Source organism: Salvia hispanica, chromosome 1 (genome assembly GCF_023119035.1).
Source record: "Salvia hispanica cultivar TCC Black 2014 chromosome 1, UniMelb_Shisp_WGS_1.0, whole genome shotgun sequence".
In the NCBI taxonomy this organism is placed as follows: Eukaryota; Viridiplantae; Streptophyta; class Magnoliopsida; order Lamiales; family Lamiaceae; genus Salvia; species Salvia hispanica.
The window spans coordinates 44,806,026-44,832,237 of NC_062965.1; the positions used below are offsets into that span (position 1 = coordinate 44,806,026).

At 39.1% G+C, this 26,212-nt stretch overlaps 4 protein-coding genes across 5 annotated transcripts; 2 read left to right on the forward strand and 2 right to left on the reverse strand.

The window, feature by feature from the left end:
* Positions 1 to 10,626: 10,626 nt before the first annotated feature.
* On the forward strand, positions 10,627 to 11,322 carry LOC125203909 (mavicyanin-like). The gene is made up of 2 exons (XM_048102422.1): positions 10,627 to 10,783; positions 10,860 to 11,322. Exons 1-2 carry the CDS (start codon positions 10,627 to 10,629, stop codon positions 11,243 to 11,245), a joined length of 543 nt encoding a protein of 180 aa, XP_047958379.1. The 3' UTR covers positions 11,246 to 11,322.
* A 931-nt stretch (positions 11,323 to 12,253) lies between these two features.
* On the reverse strand, positions 12,254 to 14,574 carry LOC125191736 (cyclin-P3-1). Of its 2 annotated transcripts, none has more exons than XM_048089239.1 (3): positions 14,272 to 14,574; positions 12,878 to 13,312; positions 12,254 to 12,792 (listed from the first exon to the last, which is right to left on the reverse strand). In XM_048089239.1, the coding sequence occupies exons 2-3, from the start codon at positions 13,288 to 13,290 to the stop codon at positions 12,540 to 12,542; spliced, it is 666 nt and encodes a 221-aa protein (XP_047945196.1). In that variant the 5' UTR covers positions 13,291 to 13,312; positions 14,272 to 14,574; the 3' UTR covers positions 12,254 to 12,539. The 2 variants fall into 2 exon arrangements, with proteins under 2 accessions (XP_047945196.1, XP_047945129.1); XM_048089172.1 differs by having other exon boundaries at positions 12,878 to 13,346; positions 14,272 to 14,573.
* A 6,038-nt stretch (positions 14,575 to 20,612) lies between these two features.
* On the forward strand, positions 20,613 to 23,018 carry LOC125223255 (RAN GTPase-activating protein 1). Its single transcript, XM_048126327.1, has 2 exons — positions 20,613 to 20,750; positions 21,090 to 23,018. Exon 2 carries the CDS (start codon positions 21,101 to 21,103, stop codon positions 22,700 to 22,702), a length of 1,602 nt encoding a protein of 533 aa, XP_047982284.1. The 5' UTR covers positions 20,613 to 20,750; positions 21,090 to 21,100; the 3' UTR covers positions 22,703 to 23,018.
* Positions 23,019 to 23,478: 460 nt separating this feature from the next.
* On the reverse strand, positions 23,479 to 25,674 carry LOC125223266 (chloroplast stem-loop binding protein of 41 kDa a, chloroplastic). The gene is made up of 6 exons (XM_048126338.1): positions 25,221 to 25,674; positions 25,012 to 25,133; positions 24,782 to 24,884; positions 24,559 to 24,697; positions 24,131 to 24,408; positions 23,479 to 23,917 (listed from the first exon to the last, which is right to left on the reverse strand). Exons 1-6 carry the CDS (start codon positions 25,602 to 25,604, stop codon positions 23,735 to 23,737), a joined length of 1,209 nt encoding a protein of 402 aa, XP_047982295.1. The 5' UTR covers positions 25,605 to 25,674; the 3' UTR covers positions 23,479 to 23,734.
* Positions 25,675 to 26,212: the final 538 nt, after the last annotated feature.

Here is a 26,212-nt window from a genome sequence, read left to right on the forward strand (position 1 = left end):
CCAATTGAGGAGGGGAGGATTTTCGGGCCCCAAAAAATTTTTGGAAATTTATTTAGGAGACAACCCTAATGTTAGTAATCAACGTTTGTTTTTGGGGAGCAAAAAAGCTAGGTGACTCGTCCTTTCAAAGTATTAAGGTGCTGGGGTATTGTAGTTTGGAATTTGTATAACCAAAAAGGGAAAGCACACCCCCTGGAAATTTCCCCCTTATCTCATACTTTTCTCCCCGGGATTTGCTTGTTTTTAGTTGTTTTTGTTTTAATATTTTTTTTTTTAAAAAAGTTAAAAAAAAAATTCTTGTTTCCCCGGATATAATTGATTTTAGTAGAAGATAGACACTTTGTGTACCTCTTCCCGTGTTCGAAAACCCGGTACAAACCCTTTTTGCTATCTTACTCCTCTTTTTATACTTGCGGGTTTTTATGTGCAAATAAAAAGTCTCAATTTTGGGGGCCCCTTTCTTGAGGGAAGACAATTCACTTTGGAGTGATATCTTAAACGGGATAATTTTACTATTTTGGTTTTTTAATTGCTTTCATTTTTTTTTTTTATTTTATTTATTTTATTTTTTTTTTTTTTTTTTTTTTAATGGATTTTCCCCTTGGGCGTAGGAAATCCATGTGGTTATTTTGATGGGGCACGGGGGTGATCTTTTTTTACGCCCCCGGTAATTCGATTACCCCTATGATGCACAAAGTTTTGTTCTAATGATTATGAAACATGTACGGGGAGGATCAACCCGCCCCAGTTGGGGGGTTTCCCAATTTGGGGTTTGCTTTAAACCGGGGGTTTTAACCATAGACGGTTGGGAAAAAAAAGGTTGGAGAATTTGGAAAAAAAACCACCCCTTGGAAAGAGGGTTGGCAAACCTCGCTACTCAAGTCGGGATCCGGAATTAAACCCGGGATCTTAGCCACAACCATAGGAAACAAGGCACCCCGGGGGTGGCCCCACCGGGGAAATAAACCCGAAAGGAAAATGTCACGGGTGCGGCTCGCGGGGGGAACTATCCCCCTCCGGGGGCAGGAGACCCGGGCAGGAGAGGAAAAGAAATAGAAAAACCCCCGGGTTTACCTTGTCACGATGATGTGCGGGGGCCCCGGGATTAACCCCGGCCCGACCCCGCAAACCTCACCAAGGGGGAGGGAATTCGGGAATTGGCATGGCTAAAGGCCGGGGGTCGCCACGCCCCATCGCGGGTCCCCCGGCCGAAAAACGGAAGGGGTTTTTACCAAAAAGCAGTGTCACCATTCCATATCCTCAACGTTTAAAAGAGAAAGGGCTTACCCGGTTTACCAAGTTCTTGGAAGCAATGAGCAAAGTCCACATCAACATTCCACTGGTAGAAGCCCTTCAAAAAATCCCCAAATTCCCCAAATTTTTTTAAAAGATGTTGTAAAAAGAGAAAGGGGGGGAAGTAGGGGAGACGGTGGGCCTAACGGGGGGAAGTCCCGGCGCTATCATTAAAAAAGGGTTACCCACCAAGCACAAAGATCCAGGGAGTTTTACATTATCTTGTGTTTTAGGGAATGATGTGGAGGTGGGCGTTATGGATTTAGGATCCAGTATTAATTTGATCCTTTATTTTTTTGGGGGAAAACTCGACGTTGATAGTATCCGTCCCCCCCAATCACGTTGCAAATGGCGGATCGTAACACAACAACGCCAATGGGGATAGTGGAAGATGTCTTTAAGAGTGGGAGAGTTTTTTTTTCCCTGGGACTTGTTGTTTTGGATATGCGGAAAAACAAAAAAATTGCCTTTGATCCTTGGAAGACCTTTTTACCTTGTGACCAAAATAAAATGTACAAAAGGGGGGGTGACATTGAAGTTGAACGATGAAAGCATCACATTTAACATCTACGGGAATGAAATTCCATGGAAAGGAGGGGGGGGAAGGCTATCAAGAATGCTTTTGTCATACAAATCGAAACCCCATTGTGGGGAGAAGTAGAAGTCACTTATCATCAAACCCGGGATCCTCTTGAATCTTGTCTCATAAACTCATTTACCCCCCTAATGCTGATTTATCATCTTGTGATGCAAGTGTTTTGAAAGGGTGACAGAATTGGAAGGGGCACCGGAGAAAATTCCTAAAAAGGGAAATGCTTTTGGCCTTGCGTACCCCCGAAAAAGGAAAGAAAAAAGGCCCGGGGGGGAAAACCACGGGGCCCACCAAAGGTGGAGCTAAAGCAACCCCCCAAATCCGGGTATGCATTCTTAGGGCCGGGTAACTTTTTTCCGGTTGTGGTGCCCCGGTTGCATTGAATAAAGAGGAGTGTGAAAAGTTTTTGTGCGTTTTAAAAATAAGTATAGGTCTGCCATAGGATGGTCTATTAGTGTTTTAAAGGGGGGATTAGCCCGACCACATGCATGCATAGAATTTTACTTGAGGAAGGGCATAAACCTCGTGTGCAAAACCAACGTAGACTTAATCCTATCATGCAAGATGTAGTACGAAAAGAGGTAATAAAGTTACTAGATGCGGGGGGATTATCTATGCAATATCTCGTTTAGTGAATGGGTAAGTCCAAAGCAGGTGTAGTTTAAAAAAGGGGGGGAATAGAAGGGGTGGGGGCCCGGGGAAATGGAGAGATGATAGCCACTAGAGTAGCTACGGGATGGAGAGTATGCATTGATTATGGGATGTTAAATGCCCACTAGGAAAGATCACTTTTTACCTTTTATTGATCAAATGCTTGATAGATTAGGGGTTTGATTTTTCCGTTTTTTTTGATGGTTTTCTGGGTTATAATCAAATTCATTGCTCCCGAGGATCAACAAAAATCCCCCTTTTTACATGTCCTTATGGTATTTTTGGTATAGAAAAATGTTTTTTGGGGGTATGTAATGCCCCCTTCCCTTTAAAAACGATGTATGATGGCTATATTTCATGATTTAATTGAAAAGTAATGGAGGTTTTTATGGATGATTTTTCGGTTTTTGGGAAAAACCCTATGATCCCCGTCTTGAAAATTTGGCAAAGGTTTTGCAAAAGATGTGGGGGAAACTAACCAGTTACCAAAAAAATGCCCTTTTAGGGGTGAAAAAAGGGATGTTTCAGGACATAAAGTGTTTTTCCGGGGTATAGAAGTGAGGGGCAAAAATTGCGCCATTGAAAAGCTCCCCCCCTGCAATGAAAAGGGGAGGGAAAAAGGACATGCAAACCTTTGGAGATTCATCAAGGATTTTTCAAAAATCTCTAAACCTCTTTGTAAATTGCTTGAGAAAGATGTAAAATTTTTGATTTTATTTCCCGATTGCTTAAAAATTTTTTTGAGACCTTGAAGAAAGCTCTAGTGAGCGTCCCATTCTCATTACCCCATTGGGTAAACCCCTTCGAGATTATGTGTGATGAAAAATGATGTTCGTTGGCCCCTTTTTGGGGACAAAAAGAAGAACAAGATTTTTAGAGTCTTTTTATTAGCTAGTAGAACTTTAGATTCCAAGAAATTTTATACGACTACCAAAGGGGAGATGCTCGCTATCGATATTTTTTTTGATAAATTTAGAGCTTATCTTGTGGGGACTAAAACCATTGTTTCCCTTTGACCATGCAGTTTATAAGGCCCCTTTTCGCAAAGAAAGAAGCAAAACCCAGGCTCATTCGATGGATTTTGTTACTTTGAATTTGATGTTGAGATAAGAGACAAAAGGGGTGAAAATGTTGTGGCCGATCATTCCGTCGCGGGGGTTTGGGAAAACCGGTGGAAGGAGAAGACTTATCAAAGAAATTTGGGGGATTTTCCCGATGAACATTTTTTTTTTTCACCAAGCCACTTTCCCCTGGTACTTTATATTGTCAATTTTTAAGGCCCCAAAGGGACATTCCCCCGATCTCACTCCTTTCCCGGGAAAAGAAATTTTAAGAGATGTACGATCTTATTTTTTGGGATTTTTCCCCCTTGTTTAAAAAATTGAATCTTTACTTGGGAGGTGTGTACCTCAAGAGGATTGGGGGGCCCCCTTGTTGAGAAGTGTCATTCATCCCCTCGGAAAGGGCATTTTGGTGTGCAAAGGACCGCAATAAAGATTTTGGGGGTTTTATTGGCCCACCATATTTTGCCACTTTTGTAGTTTTGTTCTTAAAGTAATGAATGTCGGGCCCCGGGGGGATCACTAAAAAAGGGGATGCCTATGAATACCATTATTGAGGTGGAATTGTTTGATGTAAAGGGGGATAGATTTTTTGGGACCATTCCCAAAATCGGGGGAGTACCAATATATCTTACTTGGGTAGAATATGTTTCTAGAGGGTGGAAGCAATTCCAAAGAACTAATGATTCTAAAGTGGTTCCGCTTTTTTAGGGAAAAAATATTTTTTTTCGGGGTTTTGGGACTCCCCCGTGCCCTCATTAAAGGGTGGAGGATCTCACTTCAACAATAGATTTTGACAACGTGTTGGACAAATATGGAGTCAAACATTTGGGGCATTTCCCCCCCATCCGGGGCAATGGGCCAAAAAAATTGCCAAAAAGAGATCAAATCGGTTCTTCAAAAGACGGTGAGTGTGAACAAAAAGATTGGGCACTTCGTTTGGAAGATGCTTATGGGCTTACCGCCCCGCCTACAAGGGTCCCATAGGTATTTTTTATCAACTTGTGTTTGGAAAGTCATGCCCTTTCCTTGAAGTTTGGGAAAACCGGCCCTATTGGGCAATCAAGAAGTTGAATCAAGATTTTCAAAAAGGGTATGAGGAAAAAGCCTTTTTTTTCTTAACGAGATGGACGAATTTTCGAATGGGGGCTTATGATAGTTCATCCATCTACAAGGACGAATGAAGGTTTATCATGATAGGGTGATCCCCAAAAGAGCTCACCTTGGGGGGGTTTGGGTTTTTTTGCATAACTCGAGACTATTTTGTTTCCCCGGGGAAATTGAAGTCCAAGTGGACTGGTCCATTTCATAAAACAAAAAAATTTTATGATAGTGGAACAAAAAAAGGGTTTCTACCCGGGTGGACCTTTTTTTCAAACAAATGGTCCCCCCTGTTAAGAAATATTACAAAGGAGACAAAGTGATAGATGAAAGGGGGTTGGTCTCGAAGAGCCACCCAAGGAGTGGAAAAAGGGGGGGAAAAACCGCCAAGACTCTTAAAAGGGGCCCCTTTTTTGGGAGGCAACCCAACAATTTTTGCTTTAATTTTAAGTATTTTTGGTTTTGGTTTTTAAATTTTTTGCTTTGCAAAAAAATTTTTTGCGGGTTTTTTCCTGGCGACCGCCCCAAGCTCGGGGGGGTCCGCCACCCGAACTTTTAAAGCTTTTTGACGTTTGGGGACCCCGGGCCCCTGCGGCGGACCGCCACCCGGGCACAATTTTCCCCCATTTTTTTGGGGGTTCTTTAAATTTCGCCCCGCTAAACCCCTCGGGGAAATTTTTTTTGGGTACGTTTTTTTTAGGTTTTCTCACGTCCCACCCTTTTTCAAACTTATTTTACACTTTGTTTAAATAAGTTTGGGGGGATAAAATTGGGACCGTGAGTTTAAGGGGTTTTTTTTTTGTTTTTTTTTGTTTTTTTTAATTTTCCAAAAACCCTTTGGAGATTTTTTTGTTCTAAAAAAAGCTTGAATCCATGTCATGAACATAACATGAAGAACTTAGAAACACGCATGCTTAGGGACACATTAGACCGAAAGGGAATGATATTATATTCCATCTATGTTTAAGTGTGGCTTAACGTTTTGATATGATGGTTGGGTGAAAAGGTGCTAATTAGTGAATTGTTGTTCGGGGCCCTTTAATCGTGTTTACCTTGTGAGATTTGAGCTTTTTCTTTCATGTGTGATTTATTCCCTATGCATGTATATGTTTCTAGAACTTGCTCCTAGTCCCCCAAGTTTACATAGTGTTTAAGTTGATTTAGGAGGATGTTAGGGCCCTCTTTTCTTAGCTACTTTTATATCCAAAATTTTGACCCTCTCAATTTTTTCCTTTGGGGGCCAATTTTTTAGCCTTTAAGCCTTTTCTTTGGGGAAATCAAAAAAATGGGGGGCAATTCCTTGGGTTAGTATAGTTTTGTTATCTTCTTTTTTTAAAGGAATTGGAGAGATAAAAGGGGGAAAGTATAAAAAGTAATTTTCTTAAAATTAAGAAAGTACAAGTTGCAAAAATTTAGAAAAAAATTTCCCAAATATGTGCTTGATCTTAGAGAAAAAGAGAAAGGATGTGTAAGAAAGAAAAAAAGAAAGAAAAAAGAAAGAGAAAGAAAGAAAAAAAAAAAGAAAAAAGAAAAATATGTGTGAAAGGTTGTGAAAAAAAAAACGTTTTGGGATTAAAAAAAGTTGAAGGGGAAAAAAAAAAGTGTTAGAAGTGTTTTGTTTTTGAAAAGTGGACTCATCTTTAAATCTACTTGGGATAGTTTTATATTTGAGTCACTTTTTTTGCCAAATATTCCTCACCTACCAAAAAGCCCACGTTACAACCAAAAAAGCCTTTTGGACTTTTTATGCTTAATCACATTGAGTAGAGGGGGGAATTTGACTTTTAGGGAAGCCTATGGTAAACTTTGCATGATGCATGATTTGGGGTGATTTACACTTTACCTTTATACACTTTGAGAGTGAGAGAAAGAACACTTCCCATCTTTGGAAGTTTGCCCAAAAGGGGAGTGCTTGAATTCAAGGTGTTCCACAGTTTGTAAGAAAGTGCACTATTAAGCCTTTCCGATTTGATTGTGTTAATCCATGCTTAATCTATTCTTTCATCTTTTTTTAGGCAATTATGACGTCTAGTCTTTGTGCATTTATGGGCTTATTCTTGTGTCTTTAGTGTTTTGTTCGGGGGAAAACAAAAAGTTTTGGGGAAATACGCCCCGGATTTTTAACCTTTTAAGGCCATTATTTGGGCCGTTTTTGTTATCAAAATCACTTTTACATGTCCATTATTTGCATATTCTATACATTTTGGTATTTTGACGTGTTTTGTGAGAAATGTGCATATTTGAGCCGAAAAAGGGGGGAAAAACGCATAGTAAAAACGGGGTCGGGAAAGGCGACCGGGGGCCCCCCCCTGGGTTTTCGGGGCCCTCGGGCGCCCGGCGGTCAAGGGTATGTGGCGGGCCCCCCTGGAAAAATTTTCGCCAGGAGAAAAAGTCTCGCCCGGCAACCGCCGGGGGACATGTGGCGCCCCCCACCGGGGTCGGAAAACTCTCCCCACTCCAACGCGGACCGCCGGGCCCGGGTGGGGGCCCGCCGGGGGAAAGGGCCCAATCCGACCAGCCCTAAAAATTTGCTCCCAAAATTTACCAAATTGGAAGGGTCTTTTTTCTTTTGGGAAAAATCTTCCCCATAAATGGAAACCCCAAACCCATCAAAAGGGGTTTTTTTCGACACACAACAAAAACACATTCATAGAGATCAAAAGCTAGAGTACTTCAATTGTGCAAGGGGTTGGGAAGGGTTTCCCAAAAACATCAAGAACGACAAGGATTCAACCTTTCGGGTTTTATTTGCTTTAGTTTTAAAGTTGGGGGTTTCTTTTCCCCTTTAATCATGTTTTTTTGTTTATTCAGCCCTGTGTAACTAAACTCATAGGGTTCTTTGGGGTGTGTTAGTAGCAACTTTGGTTTTTACAATTCCGTTTTCTATTTAATATCCGTTTTGTTTTTTCTTTGTTTCTTCCCTGGTTTAAACATGATGCTTCATAATTGAGTGACACAAATTTTGGGATGATTTCCCCGCTTCATAACCCTGGGGGTTCTAGCGAGTTAGATCCACTTAGTAGACACTACGGTTAGCTTCCTTTTAAAACCCCTTTAATTGAGGGAGGACTTTTCAAGGGTCTTAGGAGCTTTTTGGGGTTACGTGTTGGATTGACAACCCTAATGTTAGTAATCAACGTTGTATCGCATACTTGGATATTCTGATGATTGTTGATAATTTTGGGAATTAAAATAGTTTAGGAAACAAGAGCGATAATTTGGATGATTTGGATCCATAAAACTAAATTTATCAAAACAAGAATGAAAGGGCGATAATTTGGAGGATTTGGTTGCTTTTGTGAGGAATTGTATATGTTAAGTGGGATATATATAGAAAAGTGAAGCACAATGTAGTAGCAAATAGTAAAAAATAATAAATTAAAATAAAATAATAAAAAATGAAGCAGTCAGATGTCATTTTATGGAAGAGTGGTTCACATGATTTTTTTGGAAGAATAATTCACATGATATTTGAAAAGATATATAAAGATAAATATAATAATCATTAAATAAAAAAATAATAATTGATAAAACAATCAAAATTTAATGTAGTGCAAAATTTTCAAGATTGAAAATGTGACGTAGATTTATATTGTTATTGTGCAAATTTATTACAACATACATGTAGTCCAATAATAAGTAATAAAATAAATCAATAATAAAAAGTGAAAAAACAAAAAGAAAAAAGAAATCAAATATTCAGCCATTAATATTATGACAAATGGCATGTGCCCCTCACTTTGTTTGGTGGCGGCCGGGTGCTCCCAATTCATGAGGGGCGGTCGGTTTTTTTTGTTTTAGAATTTTTTTTAATTATGCTTATTTTGTTTTTTTTGAGTGACAAGTGTCACCAATGGAGGTGGTCTAACACAGTGGATAAGACCGAAAATGCACCAATTCATTTTGTTTTTTCTTTTTTACATCTTCCACTGATAATTTAGAAATCTCCATTTATCTATGATGAGTTTGTAATTGTTATTTTCATTTATAAATGAACAGAAATTTAAAGATAGTGTCAGAAATTGTATTGCTTCCTCCGTTCACTATTTTAAGAAATTAATTGATTTTGTGAAGAAAAGTAAAGGGAGAAAGTGAGTGGAATGTGGGATCCATTTAAGGGGTGTGTTATATTGCTAACTATTTAAATTTAAGGGTGGCAAATCGTGCGTGTCGGGTCGTTATCGTGTCGACACGATAACGACACGAACACGATAACAACAAACACGAACACGACCCGTTAAGAAAACCTCAAACACGAACACGAACACGACCCGCTACCCTCAGACACGAACACGACACGAACCCATTAACGACACGAACCGTTTCGGGTCAACACGACACGAACCCATTAATGACACGAAAATAAGTATTGAAAAATGAAAATAATAAGAATAATAATATTAAAATATTATGTGTTAATAAGAATAATAATATTAAAATATTATGTGTTAACGGATAACACGAACACGACATGAACACGAATTGTTAACGGATAACACGAACCCGACACGAACACGACACGAACTCGACACGAAATTTTCGTGTCCTTAATGGGTCGACCCTATAAGGACACGAACACGATAAGCTCTGACCCAAACCCATTAATTTCGTTCCGATTCATGTCGTGTTATCGTATCGTGTCAAAAATTGACAGCCCTATTTAAATTGCTAACTTTGATAACTCAATAATATAGTGTATTAAAAATGTCAATACGGTGACATCAAAATGTCAATACATTATATTGAAGTTCAACAAAATTATGTGTTGACATTTTAATGTCTCCGTGTTGACATTTTTAATACACTGCGTTGATGAGTTAGCAAGTTCGCAACTTAAGAAAGTTAGCAATTGATCACACCCCCATTTAAAGTATTAGTTTTATATTTGATTATGAATGAGGTGGCAGAGCCGCGCCCAGGACCCCACCGCCCCTTCCTCGCCGCAGATGTGGCGACCTCCTTTCCTCCCCACCCCGCCGCGGCGCCCTCGTCCCCAGCTACAGCGCACTGCACCGACGCGGCTCCACTATTGGAGACACTCTAATCATATTGAAAAAATAGGATAAAAATTGAAAAGGATTTTCTTATGATTTTAAAGAAATAAGAATGAGATGATCCAAAGATTCCAAACCCAACCCAAACAAAATGTGTTTTCATCTCCTTCTCATTTTCAAACTTCTTGCATATCTAGAATCACTACAACAAAAAGTATCAAAGAAGGATATTGTTTTATGTTATTAAGGACTTAAATTGTATGTTTAATTATATCACCGACGCTTTAAAAGTATTCTTATTGTTAGTGCCCCAACTAAAATTAGGGGACACAAGTAGAAGTATCCTACAAAAGCAAAAGAGTAAGATAATTTTTAAAAATTATGATTAATTTTAAAAAATTCCAAACGCCAGTAATTACGTTTAACAATACTAGTGAATGACGATATACGTTAGAATTTTTAACAAAAAAAGGTAGAGTTTAAATGATATTTGCAACTCAAACAAAATGTTTAAAACACAATATTAATATATCATCAAACTTGCACTGTCATTTCTTGAAAAGTAAATGCCAGAATTGGCCTACCTAATTTATGAATATATTTGCAAATAATCAAACCAAATGCATGTTAATTTATGTTTTATAGTGGTGAGTTAAAATGCTTTGGCAGTTGCAAAAATGTGTGTCACTATTAAATTTAGTTAGAGACAAATTCAAATGCATGATAATAGTCATGAATAAGAGCATTGGAAAAGCAGTCAAATGCTGCCAAAAGAGGGTAGGTAGGTAGTATCACGTTTACATGGTAAAAATAACATGCACCAACACAAGCACTTCATGACTAATTTTGTGACTCTTTAACCTCACATCCCTTTCTATGATACTATAAAATTAGGTACCCCCATTCAACATTCTTGTATCAAATCATTGGCAAAATGGTGAAGATTGCAATAATTTTCATGTTTTTTGTGATGCTATGCAATGGTTCTTCTGTCTACAAAGTTGGCGACTCGGCCGGTTGGGCCGTCATCGGCAACTTGGACTACAACAAATGGGCTTCCTCCAAGTCCTTCCAGCCTGGCGACACCTTCCGTAATTTCCATTTCGTAATTCATTAATTTTTTTAATATCAATTTTGCATATTTATGTATTTTTTTTTGTGATATAGTTTTCCAATACAACCCATCGTACCACAACGTGCTACAAGTGAGCCGGTCGGACTTCCACACGTGCGATGCCACATCGCCGATTGCCACCTATACAACCGGCAACGACTCAATCGTCATCCGTAGCCCGGGCCACTACTACTTCATTTGCGGGTTCATGGGCCATTGCCAGGCAGGTCAAAAGGTTGACCTAAGGGTGCCAAGAAATATAGGGCCCGACGAGAGCCCGATCCCTAGCCCGATTTTGCCCAGCAATGTATCATCCATTCCGGAGGCCTCTGCTGACGGGCCAATGGCGCCCGGCCCATCTCACAGCAATGGACATTTTGTCGTGTTTCACCATGCCCTATTATGTTTCGGTTTCGGGCTTTTGTTTATTTTTATTTGATTTGTGAATGTTTATGTATTTTCGTTTTAATCCTTGAGGGATTTGGGTATCTCCCGTACTCGACTTTTAGTATTTGATGATGATTAATGATTAATTAATTATTATTATTATTATTATTATCTTCATCTTGATGTTTTATAGTACGACTTATTAATTATTACTATTATGTTTTTGTTAGACGTGGTTTCTACTTTTATGCTACTTATCATGTGAACGAATGCTGTATTACTGTTTTTGAGGAGGTGCGATTTGTGATACTGTAGAAAAATAGAAAATGAAAGCAATTCACTTTTAAGAAAGTAAAATTTTGGTATAGGCCAACCATGAAAACCGATTTAAGAAAATTAATATTAATACACTCACTAATTGAAAAGCATAACACTAGTTTTAGTTTCATATATATTATTTTTAAACTAAAAATATAAATATTAGAAATATGTTTAAGACTTTTTTATATAAATATGGTGTATTTAATTGTAGAACCTAACGTTCATATGATTTTAATTTTTATTAAAAATAGGAGTGTACAACTCCAAATAAATCAAAACTCAACAAAAAACACAATAAACTGTAGTACTAGCTAGTATATAACAATATAGCTACGTTTGAACGGAATAGCATTTTTCTATTAAAAATGTCTAATTCTGGATGTTTTTGAAAAGTTGAAACTTTATTAAATAATTACTCCTATTAGACAAATTCAATGTAAATCCCAATAATATAATAAATTCTTCATAAATACATTATGTAATAGTATACATTATTGCCCTTAGTAAAATATGTAAAATCGATAAAACAGACAAAACTACTCTTATTAGAAACTGGAATTGTAACATTTATTTTAACCTAAATAGAAGGTCAGCTGATTGCAACTTGTGACCAAATTCCACATTTTCTGGTGAGATGGAAACATCAGGATATAACAATCATTATCTAACAAGCCCATTTAACAATATGTTAGTTCTAACACTAGGTTAGTCAAACATAATCTATTTTCTCAATCTATGATCATCAATTTTAACATATTCCAGTGCACAAATTACTCAAGAATTTGAACATATAGTACAAAAAGTATCAACAAACGCCACAAAAATATTACCTTCAATTCAAGCTTCATACTATTAAGGCCAATGTATTGGCTATCAAAGTGGGAGAAGTGAAATGCAAGTTAAAAATTCTGCACACATGACTTACCTACTTAACCACTAGATTCCGGCCCTCCTAAGATACGAAAATGTCGAAATTCTTCATGTTTCACGTGGTATATAGTCGGATAGCAGCGTTTTTTAGCAGATCATCTAGCAAATGGTCGAGCACCGGTGGACTCGTCCTTGTTCGTCCAGCTCTCTTCAACCCCGCATGACTGGATGGGGCGCTCAACGAGGGCGTTTTTTGCTTCTCTTTTAAGGATGGAACAATATTTACCAAACGTCTGCACATTGACGTGAAGCCGGAAATCTAGAGAAAACAAGAACTTCATCTCCAATTTGTTAATCTCCGTTGTGCTCACGCCTCCCACTCGAGCATAATATGCATTATTGTAGAATCTGGAAAGTTATCAAATCAAAGTCTATCAGAAGGGAATCAACAAAGCAATGTAAGCAGTCGAAAGAAGAAGTAATATCTACGTACGCGTCATCCATGAATTTTGCAGCAAGCATTACACTGGTGATTGTGAGGCGGTGAATATTCAGGGAAGTAAGCAATGATTTTGTTTGCTCAATGAATCTATCCATGTATATGTACGCCACAACAAAGCACGAAGAGCTGCAGCACGAATACTTAAAAATCCGATCTATGTATTGTTGAATGCTAAGAGAAGGCGCTCTTAAACCGTGGAATATTGTGATGAAGTCTTTGGTTTGTAAGGTTTCTAGTCTCCTTTCATTTTTCTGTACGGACCTCTCTAGCAATGTCGATAAAAGTGACAGAATCTGGGGCTTTTCTATGCTGTCTATTCTGAAGTCCTTCAGCCCCAACACTACATAGTCATTAGAGCACACATCACCATTGGTTTCGAGGGCCAAAGTTCCCATTTTTTGCATACCCTTTGGAGCATATACGTCTCTGTCCAGAGGCAAACTATTTAATACAGGCGACGCTGCAAATTATGGATATGAATTAGTAGAATCCAATTTTCTAAACTGGACTACCTAAGTACTTAATTTATAGACCATGCAAGTATCACGGATGGATCTTATTCTTGCCCAATTTTAAAATACACTACCTATGATTCTTCATACACTCAAAAGTATAAACGACATTCAAGAAACTTGCTGCCCAACCGAATACATGTCGTCAGAGTCCTCGTCTACACTCTTTTCATAACCTCATAAGATGTAGGAAGTGAACAATAAGATTTGGCAATCTTCTTATCAAATAGATAAACCTGGATTCGATTTCTTATTCTAAGTTTTCGAACACAGAATAGAACATGAAGAACCATCTTTGCCACCATAGAAGTCAAGCATAAACCGTCTTTGAATTAACAGAAGAGGGATCTAAAGAAGTGAATCCTAAAACTATTATCTCTACTTTTTTCTGCCATATCAGCACATTCAAAACATTAGTTAACTCAGATTTCAACTGAACATCTTGCACATTTTGAACAGTTCTTGATAGGGCAAGCAATAACAGATGTACAAAATAATTCAGACCAAAATTCTATCAAATGAAAATGTGGATGTTGATTCTGAATCTTGCTATTAAGATAACATTTACTATCAACCATAACCATGAAAACTACTCTATGTTAGCCTAATTTCGACCCAATTATTCCTCTTAACTTTAGTGCAATAGCTAGCTTCAAATCTCAGAGCGACTAACAAACAATACCCACAAATTATTTCAAGAAAACCCAAACAAAAAAACACCAAAACAAAACGAACAATGAAATAAAAAACATAATAATTCACATCATCTCCACCAAGAATTAACATCAAGAAACACTCAGAAATAGAAAAAAACAGAAACAGGGAAATCAAATAAATTTGGAAAGAAGAAATAGAATAAAGAAATAAACTGACACAAAATTCTCAAGAGATCTGATGCTCCCAGCTTCTACATTTGCAATAGTTCAGCAGCTCTCTGTTTCGCATCATGTTATTGCTAAATTCAACGATAATATCTTTCTCAAAATGGGGCACCGCTTTTTCTTTTTGTGCATAAAGTAGATTTAGTGAATGAATGGTGAAGCAAGAAAGAGATGCTTGTTCCTTACAAAATTAGGGTAATCTTTTAGGTTACTTCACATGGAAAGCTAAATGCATTCTTACTCAGACAGCATAATCTAGCTCCACACCAATTTCACTTTTTTGGTACTATAAATACCCCTTTTGTGAGCTTCGAATATATTGCAATTTCATTTATAATTCTACATTCTCAATAAAGATAACTCGTTTGAAATATTTTGTCATATACTAGTAAAATATATGATCATGAAATATTCTCCGATCACATCAGTCATCACATACCACCTAATGAGGTCATAGTCCAACCTACCTCTCTATCATATACGCAAGTTGTATGTATATTATCGTTTTATAAAAATAAAATAAATAAATCCTATCGTTCCTAATTTTAGACACTATTTTAAAAAGCAGACTCATATAATATATTTACAAAAAAATCAAAACATTGCGTTACAAATTTCGATTACAGAAAAATGAATTATTTCGTTGGATTCTACGTACCCACGTCAAAACTCAAAACAACATGATTTTATTTATCAAGTTGATTATCATGCAGTCACCAAATTTCGCTATATAGTGTGAACTTTTTTCAATTTTGAAGGATTTTTGAAGTGAAAATTGTGAATTGATATTTTCTCTAAAATATTCAAAAAGTTGGAAGTAAAGTATAGAAACCATGAATATGATTAAGCCAAATAAAAATATAAGAGCATCCACGGTGGTTCACCCCTCGTCCGCCCCATCAGTGTTTTTCGTCTTCTTCCGCGATCATTCGACCATTGCATGTGAACGAACAATCGTCCGGACAAGTGGGACAACCGGTCGTCCCACACAGTCGCCCGATCCCTTGTCCGCCCGATCGTCGCCCATTGCAGGGCGGCAAACGAGGACAATCTCAGAAAAATAAATTATAAAAAAAAAAAAAAAATTAATTCTAAAAAATCATTTTTTAAATTAAATAAAAAACTATAATTAATCCATACTAAATGACGGATCGGTGAATTAGTGAAAGAATATATTTTGTAGAATATAATCCTTCACACTAAATGAGCAAGTTTTGTATTGCTTCAGTAAACCTTTTATAGATAAGTTTTCAACACTAATTTTCATTGTGACTTTGATGTTGGATAAATGGTAGTTTTATAGATTAGATTTTCAATTCCAAGTTTCTTTGTGATTTGGACGTGGGATAATTAATTTTACACTTAAAAAAGAGTTTTTGTTGCTTTATATTAAACTTTGTTTGATTTTAATACAAAATCTATGTTAAGCCTAATGGTAAGGGCATCCACAATGGGACGCCCTAAGCGACGCCCTATGCACCGCTACATCAGCATTTTATCCTCCTCATATTCCACTTGCAGTGGGGCGGACTATAGCCCACCCTAAGCGACGCCCTAAGCATTTATCTATTATCTGAATATTTAAATACTTCAAAATTTGGAAAAATAACTTCATTTCATTAAAATTCAAACATTACAATATGAAATAAAAAACTACAATTTCTCAACAGCGGCGGTTGCGGTTCCAAACTTCTTCAATCATGTCGGTCGAAATAAATGTTATCTTTGAAAAATTATAGGGGTTGTGGGTTAAGCCCAATTCAACATTTTTTTTAAATTTTGAACTTTATTATATTTTTCTCATTTTATTTGATTAATGTAAGTGTTTTAGTTAAATTTGTTGTATTCTATAATGTATCTATATATTGCTATTTTTTATTTGATTAAAATTAAATATAAAATATATAAATTCTTTTTTTTTAAAATTAAGTAATACATGCTTTTCATTTAATTTAGTATTTAATTTTTCTATTTATAATATGTGATAATATAAAAATAATAATATTAAAAATTAAATGAAAAATGGGTAAATGATAGGACGAACACTAGGACGAAACCACTGCAGAAGAAAAAACCGAACTTAGAAATGCTGATGTGGTGATCACTAGGACGATTGATCATCCGACCAGTATGGATGCTAAGCCTCATAAATTATTTGACAATTCAACAACATTGAATAAGCATCCGATAATAGAATTAGTAGCGATCGATAAAAATTTGTCTTAAATTCAGCAATTGGTAAATCATCATAACTTAGAAAATAATGTATGGGTAACAACTAACAACCACGCGTGATTGAGATGGGTAGAAAATGAGAGAAGCATAATGGGGTGATTAGATTCACACAACTTTTGAGGTGATTGACCACTAATATTTGGATGAAAAACTCAGTCATCATTTTAATTACTATGTAATCAATTGGAGCAGTCTCCACTCAGTTTTGTAAGGCCATCCACGGCGGTGTCTCTTATCCGTCTCTTAATCTTCTCATCTCTTCACTATTCATGGGCCCCACTGTACTTTTCACTCCATCTCTTAACTAAAAGATAACATTCACATCCATCCATCTCTTAACCATCTCATCTCTTAGCTATTCATTCAATTTCATTTTTCATTTTTATTTCCAATAAAATCAATTAATAATAAAACACACTTTATTAAATAAAATAAAATTACAATTTAAATACCTAAAAAAATAAAAAAGACATAATTAAAATCCTAAAAAAATAAAAACACACATAATTTAAAATACTAGAAATTAAAAACACTTAAAAAACTACTCCGCCGGCGAATCATCCCCCGAAGCCGGTGGCGGTGCACCCGGCTGAAGACCAAGTTACCTTGCCATCGCCTGCATTCCGAGAACATGATGTTCGTATTGGGTAGGCGTAATCTTGGAAGTGTCAACCATCGTGGAGAGCATGTATACAGACCACAGGGAAGTGTTCGAGCCCACGCCCGCGCCCGCGCCCGCCTAGCTCGATTCGCCTCGGCTCTTCCCCTTCCCTCTCCCTCTCCCTCTAGCCGCCTTCGCCGCCTTGGTCCCTTGCGGCCGACGTCGTGAACCGGAGGAGGAGCCACCGGCTTCAGTGGGCGTGTCCCCAGCCTCATGTGAGGCGTTGCCTGATCCGCCGCCCTCACTAGACGAGTAGCCACCCCCCGTGTGCTTCGTGCGTTTCGAGCTCGAGGACCGGACACCGCCAGCCCACCGATCTTCGTTTCTGACCAACTGCCAAACATCGATATGTTTGAAATCTTTTTTGACGTCGTCTTTAAAGACGCGCATCGCCGCTCGCAGAATGTCGGCTTCACTGGCTCCGCTTTGGTAATGCTCCGCTTCACCCCTGTAGACCGCGCAAAACTTTTTGACATCTTTGTCGACCCGGTCCCAATGACTGCGGAGCATCTTCACGGTGCGGGGGCGAGTCCCCTTCGGCTTTGAATCTGCGTAAAGTTCTGTGACCTTCTCCCAAAAGCACAATTTGTTTTGTTGATTCCCGGCGATGGGATCGTACGAGACGGTGAGCCAAGAGGTTTATAGAGCCAACGTCTCCTTGTGGCCGTATGGATGACGGCCTAGATCATCCTCCTCCTCCACCGGGGTCGATTCGTCCTCGGCATCGCGGCTGGCGGAGCCTCCACCGCTGCCCAACGGAAAGTATTCCGGAATGTGTTCCTCCGGAATATTCTCCCTAATTTGGGATAATCCCTGCGTTGCCCTCGGGGGGGAGAGGGACGATAGTATGCATCCAAATCAAAATGCGGTGCTTGGTACGGCTCCGTCGCCGCCGTCGCCGAGCCTTGGGTGCCCGGCGTCGACGAACCAGCCAGAGAGTGGTACATGCCCCCCAGTCGCCAAACGCGTTTAAATCGAAGCCGCCAGAGCCGCTGGAGTTTCCGTCACCGGACATTTTTACAGAAATTGGAGAGGAAAGAGAGGTGGTTTGAGAGAAGAATAGATGTGGTGTTTGGAGTGTTTGTGTGTAGAATGGAGAATGGAAGTGTAGTGTGTATTTATAGAAATAAGAAAATTTTTTTTTTAAAAAAGTTACCATTTTTTAAAACGGCAATATTACCGTTTTTTAATAAATTTTTTTTCTGAACAAGGTATTAAAAAAAAAATTATGACGTCATAATTACGACGCCCACTCGCGGGTCGACGAGTGGGCGTCAACTACGCACCAGCGCGCGCCACGTCGCCCCGGCGCGTGGCGAGACTGTCTCGCCAGCTGCCTCTTCCGCGCGAGACGCGAGACGGGATGTCGCCCACAACGTCGTCTCGCGGGCGTCTCGTCCCTCCGAGATGAGATAGGGATGCATTTAGCATCCGCTGTGGATGCTCTAATAACACCCCTTTTTAATCTTTTTTTAAATCTCTTTTGTGTCTGGTTTGAAATTTATGTTTCTATTAGAAAAGGACGGATATTTTTGTAATACACGTTTCAGGGTTTGTAAGTTATGTAATGATGGTTTGGTTTGATATTTACTTTAGAGCATCCGCAATGCTGCGGATGTATCATTGGACTTCCCATCAGCCTTTCCAAAACACTTGATGGTCACGTCATAACGACTTTCCACTGCACTATCACGTCATAAGGACTTCCCACTGCATAATGGCGGACATCCCCAAGGACTTTCCGCAATAAAAAAAAATGCACAAATTCACAAATATGCAATTTACGTTACGTAATTAAAATTTCGACACGAATACGGACGGGGAAAATGCAACAACTTCATTAAAAAATAACATACATAATTATATATATAAAAAAATTACAATGCAAACAAAAGAAAATTAAAATATCAACGTCCACCCCTCCGTGCCCAAAGCTCTTCAACGATATCGTTCTGAAGTCGTATATGGGCTTGTGTTTGGCTCATGTCGGCAAATGCGCGGACTCGATCGGCCTCTCCATGGGGTATCCCCATACGTACATTCGCGGTGGCCACGCCGTGTCTTGGACCAACACCCATAGCATCTTCATTGGTCCACTGAGTCAGTTCAGGACCTTCACTTTCGACAATCATGTTGCGCAGAATAATACATGCGTACATGACATCAGCGATGCTGTCAATATACCACGGTCGTGAAGGACCCTTCACCCATCGACTCTAGAGCACACCAAATGCCCGCTCCACATCCTTGTGCGCTGCCTCCCGACGACCCGCAAAGTAGATCTTTTTATCTTCTGATGGGCATATGATCGTCTTCACAAAGACCGGCCAGTTTGGGTGTACCTCATCCGCCAAATAGTAGCCCATATTGTGCTGGTTTCCGTTGGCGACGAAATTGATGGCGGGACCAACGCCATTAACAAGGGCGACGACTAGAGGACGTTGATGTCGTTGTTCGACCCGGCCACTCCAAAATACGCATGCCATATCCACAGCCGGTAATCAACTACAGCTTCAAGGATCATCGTGGGATGCTTGCCTTTGAAGCCGGTAGTGTACTTCCCTTTCCAGGCAGCAGAGCAATTCTTCCACTCCCAATGCATACAATCTGTGCTACCCAACATCTCGGGAAACCCGTGCACCGACCCGTGCATATTTATCAACTGCTGGCAGTCTACGGGGCTGGGCTTCCGAAGATACCACTCCTCGAATATCTCTCTAACGCCCTCGCAAAAATACTGCAGACACTCGCGGGCTGTCGACTCGCCAATGTGGAGGTACTCGTCGAACATGTCGGTCGTGCCTCCGTACGCTAGCTGCCTGATTGCGGCAGTGCACCACTATCACCCGCACCACTACCACTCGCACCACTAGCCATTTTAGATATACTTGAGAATAGAAATTTTAGAGAGAGAGAAATTTGTTAACACCAGTGGTGCGAATGAAATGAAGTTCAATGAGCCGTATATATAAAGTTTTTTTTTTGTTAAAGATAAAAGAAAAAACTGGAAGTCCGCGCCGAACGTCCGCGTCGTCGCTGCAATGGCGGACGTCGCGACGGACATCCCGCCTCAGCCGCGGATGAGCGGTTTCCTCACCGGACTTCCGCGTCCTCGCCTTCCGCACCTAATGACGGACGTCCCACGCGGACGACCAGCGCGCCGATCGGATGTCCGGCAGGAAGTCCGCCGCTGGAGATGCTCTTATTCTCACTTTATTTACTCATAACAAAACACAACATTACATAAAACTTTGTAGTGAAAAATAAATGTTTTATATTTAATGAGACGAATGGAGTAATTGATATTTAAACTGAGTAGTAAGCCCAAAATGCGCATAATTTTCATGGGACTGAAAATGAGCGTTGATTTGGGCCATGAGTAAATCTGAACTAAATCTTATGAATCTGTAAATATGTCCATAGCGGGAGATTTTACAGCTCTCTTTCTCTCTCTAAATTCAAATTTACGCTCCTTGCAGACTATAAATTTATTGCTCTCGCATTTTCAATTTCCACTACTTTGTTTGGATCTCTCGCTCTCTTTGCTCGCCGCATTTCTCCCTTCTTCTCAATCGGTAATTTCCCCTTTTTATGTTTTATTTTCATTTTAATTTTTGATGCACAGATTGACTTTTGTTTTTCTAAACGCCTCCTGCATTTTGGTATATCTGAATTCGATTGTTGCTCTGCAAAAATTACTGCTGCTTACTGTTTATTGAGTTTAATTTATGATTTTCGAAGTCCGATTTGTTTGCTTTTCTTTTGTTGCAGTTATCATTTTGAGTTGAGTTTTACTTTTAGGGTTCAGTGATAGTTATAAGTTATAACTGTGTGTTGTGTTGGAGTTTGTGTGCAATTTCACCTTCTTAATTTTATGTATAGATCAGAGTCTTGACATCATTGGATTTCAATAGGTTGTTTTAATATGGAATTTCCCACATTGTCTGTCAAAATGTGGCCCATAAGCCAAGGTACAAGACTGAAACTTGTTGAGCGAATGGCAAAGAATCTTGTGACTCCCTCCATTTGGTCTAGAAAGTATGGTCTTCTGAGTCAAGAAGAAGCTGAAGAGGATGCCAAGCGAATAGAGACTGCAGCTTTTGCTACAGCAAACCAACATTTCACGCAGGAACCGGATGGAGATGGAAGTTCAGCAGTGCAGCTGTATGCCAAGGAATCCAGTCGCCTCATGATTGATGTTATTAAACGTGGACCGGTTGCGAAAGCAGATGCGGAGCTTGGTATATTGGCCAAAATAAAAGAATGTGATGGGACTACTTTTGATATATCAGGAGATCCAAGAAAAGTAATTGATGGAGAGGAAGCTGAGATACTGTTGAAACTCTTGACGGAGCCTGGAAGAAGATATACTAAGATATGTTTTAGTAACACAAGTTTTGGACGGGAGGCAGCACTAATTGCTCAACCAATATTATCATCCATGAAGGATCATTTAATTGAAGTAGACCTATCAGATATTGTTGCTGGAAGGCCTGAGGAGGAAGCTCTTGAAGTCATGGAAATGTTTTCATCAGCGCTTGAAGGTTCTAAACTTCGCTCTCTTAACTTGTCCTACAATGCGTTGGGTGAGAAGGGTATCAGGGCTTTTGGTGCACTTTTAAAGTCCCAGCATGATCTGGAGGAGCTTTATCTGATTAATGATGGCATCTCAGAGGAGGCTGCAATGGCAGTTCATGAGTTACTTCCTTCCACTGATAAACTAAAGGTCCTTCATTTTCATAACAACATGACTGGAGATGAAGGGGCTATAGCTATAGCTAAGATAGTGAGTAAATCCCCCCTTCTGGAGGATTTTCGATGTTCATCTACTAGGGTTGAATCTGAGGGAGGTATAGCCCTATCTACAGCACTTGGTTCATGTACTCACTTAAAGAAGCTTGATCTGCGAGACAATATGTTTGGTGTTGATGCTGGGTTGGCTTTAAGCAAGGTGTTATCTGAATTTTCAAATTTATCCGAAATTTACCTCAGTTATCTGAATTTGGAGGATGAGGGTTCTATTGCTATTTGGGATGCTCTGAAGGAGTCTGCACCATCTCTAGAAGTCTTGGATATGGCAGGAAATGAGATCACTGCTAGAGCTGCTCCAGTTCTTGCTTCCTTTATAGCTTCCAAACAGTTTCTTACCAAACTAAACTTGGCTGAGAATGAATTGAAGGATGAGGGTGCTATCTTGATTGCCAAGGCGCTGGAGGAGGGTCATGGTCAATTATGTGAAGTAGATATGAATACCAATATGATAAGAAGGGCTGGTGCCAGGTGTTTGGCCCTGGCTGTTGTAAGTAAGCCCAGCCTTAAGTTGCTAAACATCAACGGCAATTACATATCTGATGAAGGGGTTGATGAGGTGAAAGATACATTCAAGAATTGCCCCACAGTTTTGGGTCCTTTGGATGAGAATGATCCAGATGGAGAGGATTATGATAAAGAGGAAGAACAAGATGGTGATATTGAACACGATCTGGAATCCAAACTTAAGGGCCTCGAAATCAAACATGAAGACTGAGACGCGTGCAGCAGTGATCAGCTTAGTATTGCTTCTACATGTGTCTTATAGGCTGTTAGTGTTCTTTGTATGATTATTGGTTAACATATCATTTGTGTCGGTTAGAAAACGAATGTCACCCCTTTCCTGACAAAAACTATCTCTTTATGTTTCCTAAAATTTTGCATCTAGTCTACAGATGCTGTTTCTAATTTTCCTAGAGTCTGGCAAAGTTTGATCATTCTATTGCTTTCTGCAGAATGGACCGGTGTTTGTTACAACCAAGATTGTAACCTTGAATTGCCAAGTTATATCAAGTGCTACTAGTTTTGTTTTATTTGATTCAATGTCATTTCCTTCTTATTTATATACTTAGCACTTTGTATTTTGTTATCAGTCTGCTCTGTCGTTTGAACTGGGTATGTATCAGGTGCTTTTCGGACAAAGTATTTTCTCCAACGGATTATATATTCATAATTATTAGGCATTTTTTCATTCGTGGAATGTTCTTGGTACAATTGTACTAGTATCAGTCAGTATCCAACTCGTGGTTGTTTATTTCTGTGCCTGTGTCATAAAATAAAGGACAGTAATGAAAATTCTTAAAAAGGGTTTGGATTTGGCAAAACTGCTGTTTTTATATACTTACAAATTCCAAATTTGTGTTCAACAGTTTCATTTTGTTTATTTTTTTTTCATATTTCAGTTTGTGTTTCCCTTTTTACGGCTGTTGTGTGTTTATGCTTCTTATGTGGACATATTAGTGAGTGCATTCAGTGGAGCCGCCTTTCACTTCGTATCAGAATTGTCTGAATCATTTAGTCGCATCTCTACCCCCACCGGATTGGCAAGAAATAGAAAGCAAGGAATATTCAAGTACAGTGATACTGAATCGAGTATTCAGATTGAGAGGCGAAGTTCCTGACGAAGATAAAAGTTCATTTTTCCACAAAAATATCCAGAGACTAGAGAGCATTGTACTTATTCCGAAAAATTGGCTCGCTTCCCCAAATTAACAGGCATGCTTTATACCAGTTGTTTGGGAAACAGTTATCATACTGTGACAGGTACTTTGAGTGCTGCTAGAATCTTGTCATCTAACTCAAATTTAATCTCTTTCTTGTCTCTTCCAATCTTAACATACTCTTCGTATCGCTCCTTCAAGTCCTCTGGAAGGTTTGATGTGCCACTCCATCCAAGAATCGCCTTTGCAGCTCGTGGCTCCGCGTAGAAATGCTGCAGTGAGTGTACAATACTCATTAATGCAAAATATCAAATTTCTCAGCAGGTTAGCCTTAATCAAATATAAATATCACTCATGTCGCCAATAGCATAATTCATTTCTTGATCTATGTGAAATGCCTAACTTAAGGATAGCTTATTTTCATTGATTTGCAGTTTGTATATGCTGAGTTGAGTAACTTCAGGTGTTATAACAGTTCAACATACCATGTTGCGGAATGGAAACGCTTTCTTTGCATCAACACCCACTGCTTTTGGATCATAATGCACTATCTCCACGGGTAGTCCTGCAGCTTTAGCGCATAGCTTTGCCATTCCATCAAGTGTCACGGCGCGGTCACTCACACAGTTGAAGATGTTACCCTTTGCAGCATCCGGCTTTTCAACTGCCGCAGTGAGCATAGATGACAGGTCTCTCACGTGAGAGATATTGCTCAACTGCATCCCAGAGCCAGGGATCAGGACAGGTCTGCCTCTAACAATGCCTGTCAAGAATCGAGCGCAAGCCCTTCAAAACACAGCCTAAATAGCAGAATATATGCAGGTAATGCATAATTTCTTCATCTCCTGTTCATGTCAGAAATGTGGAAAATATGATGCAAGAACTATGCATGTGTATATGATTGTATGCTTACGGTCGAAGAACCATTCCTCGCAATCCTTGTTGTTTCCAGAGCCAATCATGTACTGTGGGCGGAACGATGACCAGTTATCGAAAGTGTCTGAGAGGTATTTCTCAACTCCAACATGACCAGCATCACCTTTCACAGCATCCTATTTAGGACAAAATTGAACTTTTATGCTTAAAAATTCTCACCTATATCAGGTGTAAGTGTGATAATTAAAAAGGAAACGTACCCCTTCAATATGAGGAGGTTCATCTGTTTGCTTGTAAATCCCAGCACTGCTAATAAACAGGAATTGCTTTACCCCAATGCTCTTGCTCCAATCTATTACAGGCCTATATATTCACAGGTAATGATATTTGTTATTTATATATTTCTTGGAAATGGAAAATCAAGAATGTCAATACAGTCCATTTACATATAATCAAGAAGTGCATGAATGTTGAGTGATGAGATGCAAACCTCACTGCATCCAAATCCTTGCCATTGTTATCCAAAACCACGTCAAATGCAGCGCCTTCTAGAACCTTCCCGATGTCTGCCGGTTCCCCCCACACTGTCTTGCCACCACCACTCACAATCTCCTGCACACACCATTTATGTTACATAACATAGTACTATTATTTTTCCTCATAAGGCTTCTGAAATGTGATGTTGGTTCTTTTCTTAACTGAGAATCTATTGAACGGCGGCTTCTTCATCTTGTCAGAGGCCTCCTCACCCACAGTCAGGACCGTGACACTGTGCCCGGAAGCAAGAAGCTCCTTGGCGAAGTAGAAGCCGATGACTGCATGGCCGCCACTGTTGGTGTTGACGATGAGCACATTCTTCTTCTCTGCCTTGATGGTGAATGATAATGAAGAAGCAGCTGTTTTGGGAGATTTTGAGGTAAGTGGAAGGAAAGATGGAGAAATGGAGAGGGATGATGAGAGAGAGTGACGTGGACTGGATGAGAGGGAGAGACGGATGAGAGGTGAGAGAGAGGAAGATGAAGGTGGAGATGAGAGAGAGGAGGAGAGGAGAGAAGATGAGGTTGAAGCTACTGCAGTAGCCATTGAGCAGCTCTGCACACTGGTTTTTTCTTTGGTTTCTTGATGATTGCTGTTGTGAGAACCAGAGCTGTTCAGTTTCAATATATAGTTACTAAATTAAATGGAATTTGGGATTTGATTTGATGATTGAAAAATCTATTTTGTTTGTGGTCTTTTTCTCATTCATGATGGAAGGTGGGATATATGTGGTCTATATCGAATTCAATAACTTTATCAATAGTTGTCGTTTTTTTGTTCAATAAAAACTATTATCACTACCAAGTACCTAACTTATTTAGTCCTGAATTTAATTTTATCTATCAAACTACAAACATAAAACCTTATCGCCGCAATCTTAATTCCTATCAAAGTTTTAATTTTTTTTATCATCATATATTTTTCCTAACCACCAAATATATAGTCCATGTCCAACATTTGATTGCTGCTTTAGACCTTATTGACACAATGACACTCGTTATGTTTTTTCTGAACCAAATTTTCATTTCTTAATCGAAATCTTCGTAGTATTAGAATTTCAGAAGATAGTTTTGCTCACTTTTAGTACACCTACTACAATTATATTTATCTTTTGTTTTTCATTTCTACTTATTTTCTCTCTCTTTTCATAAATA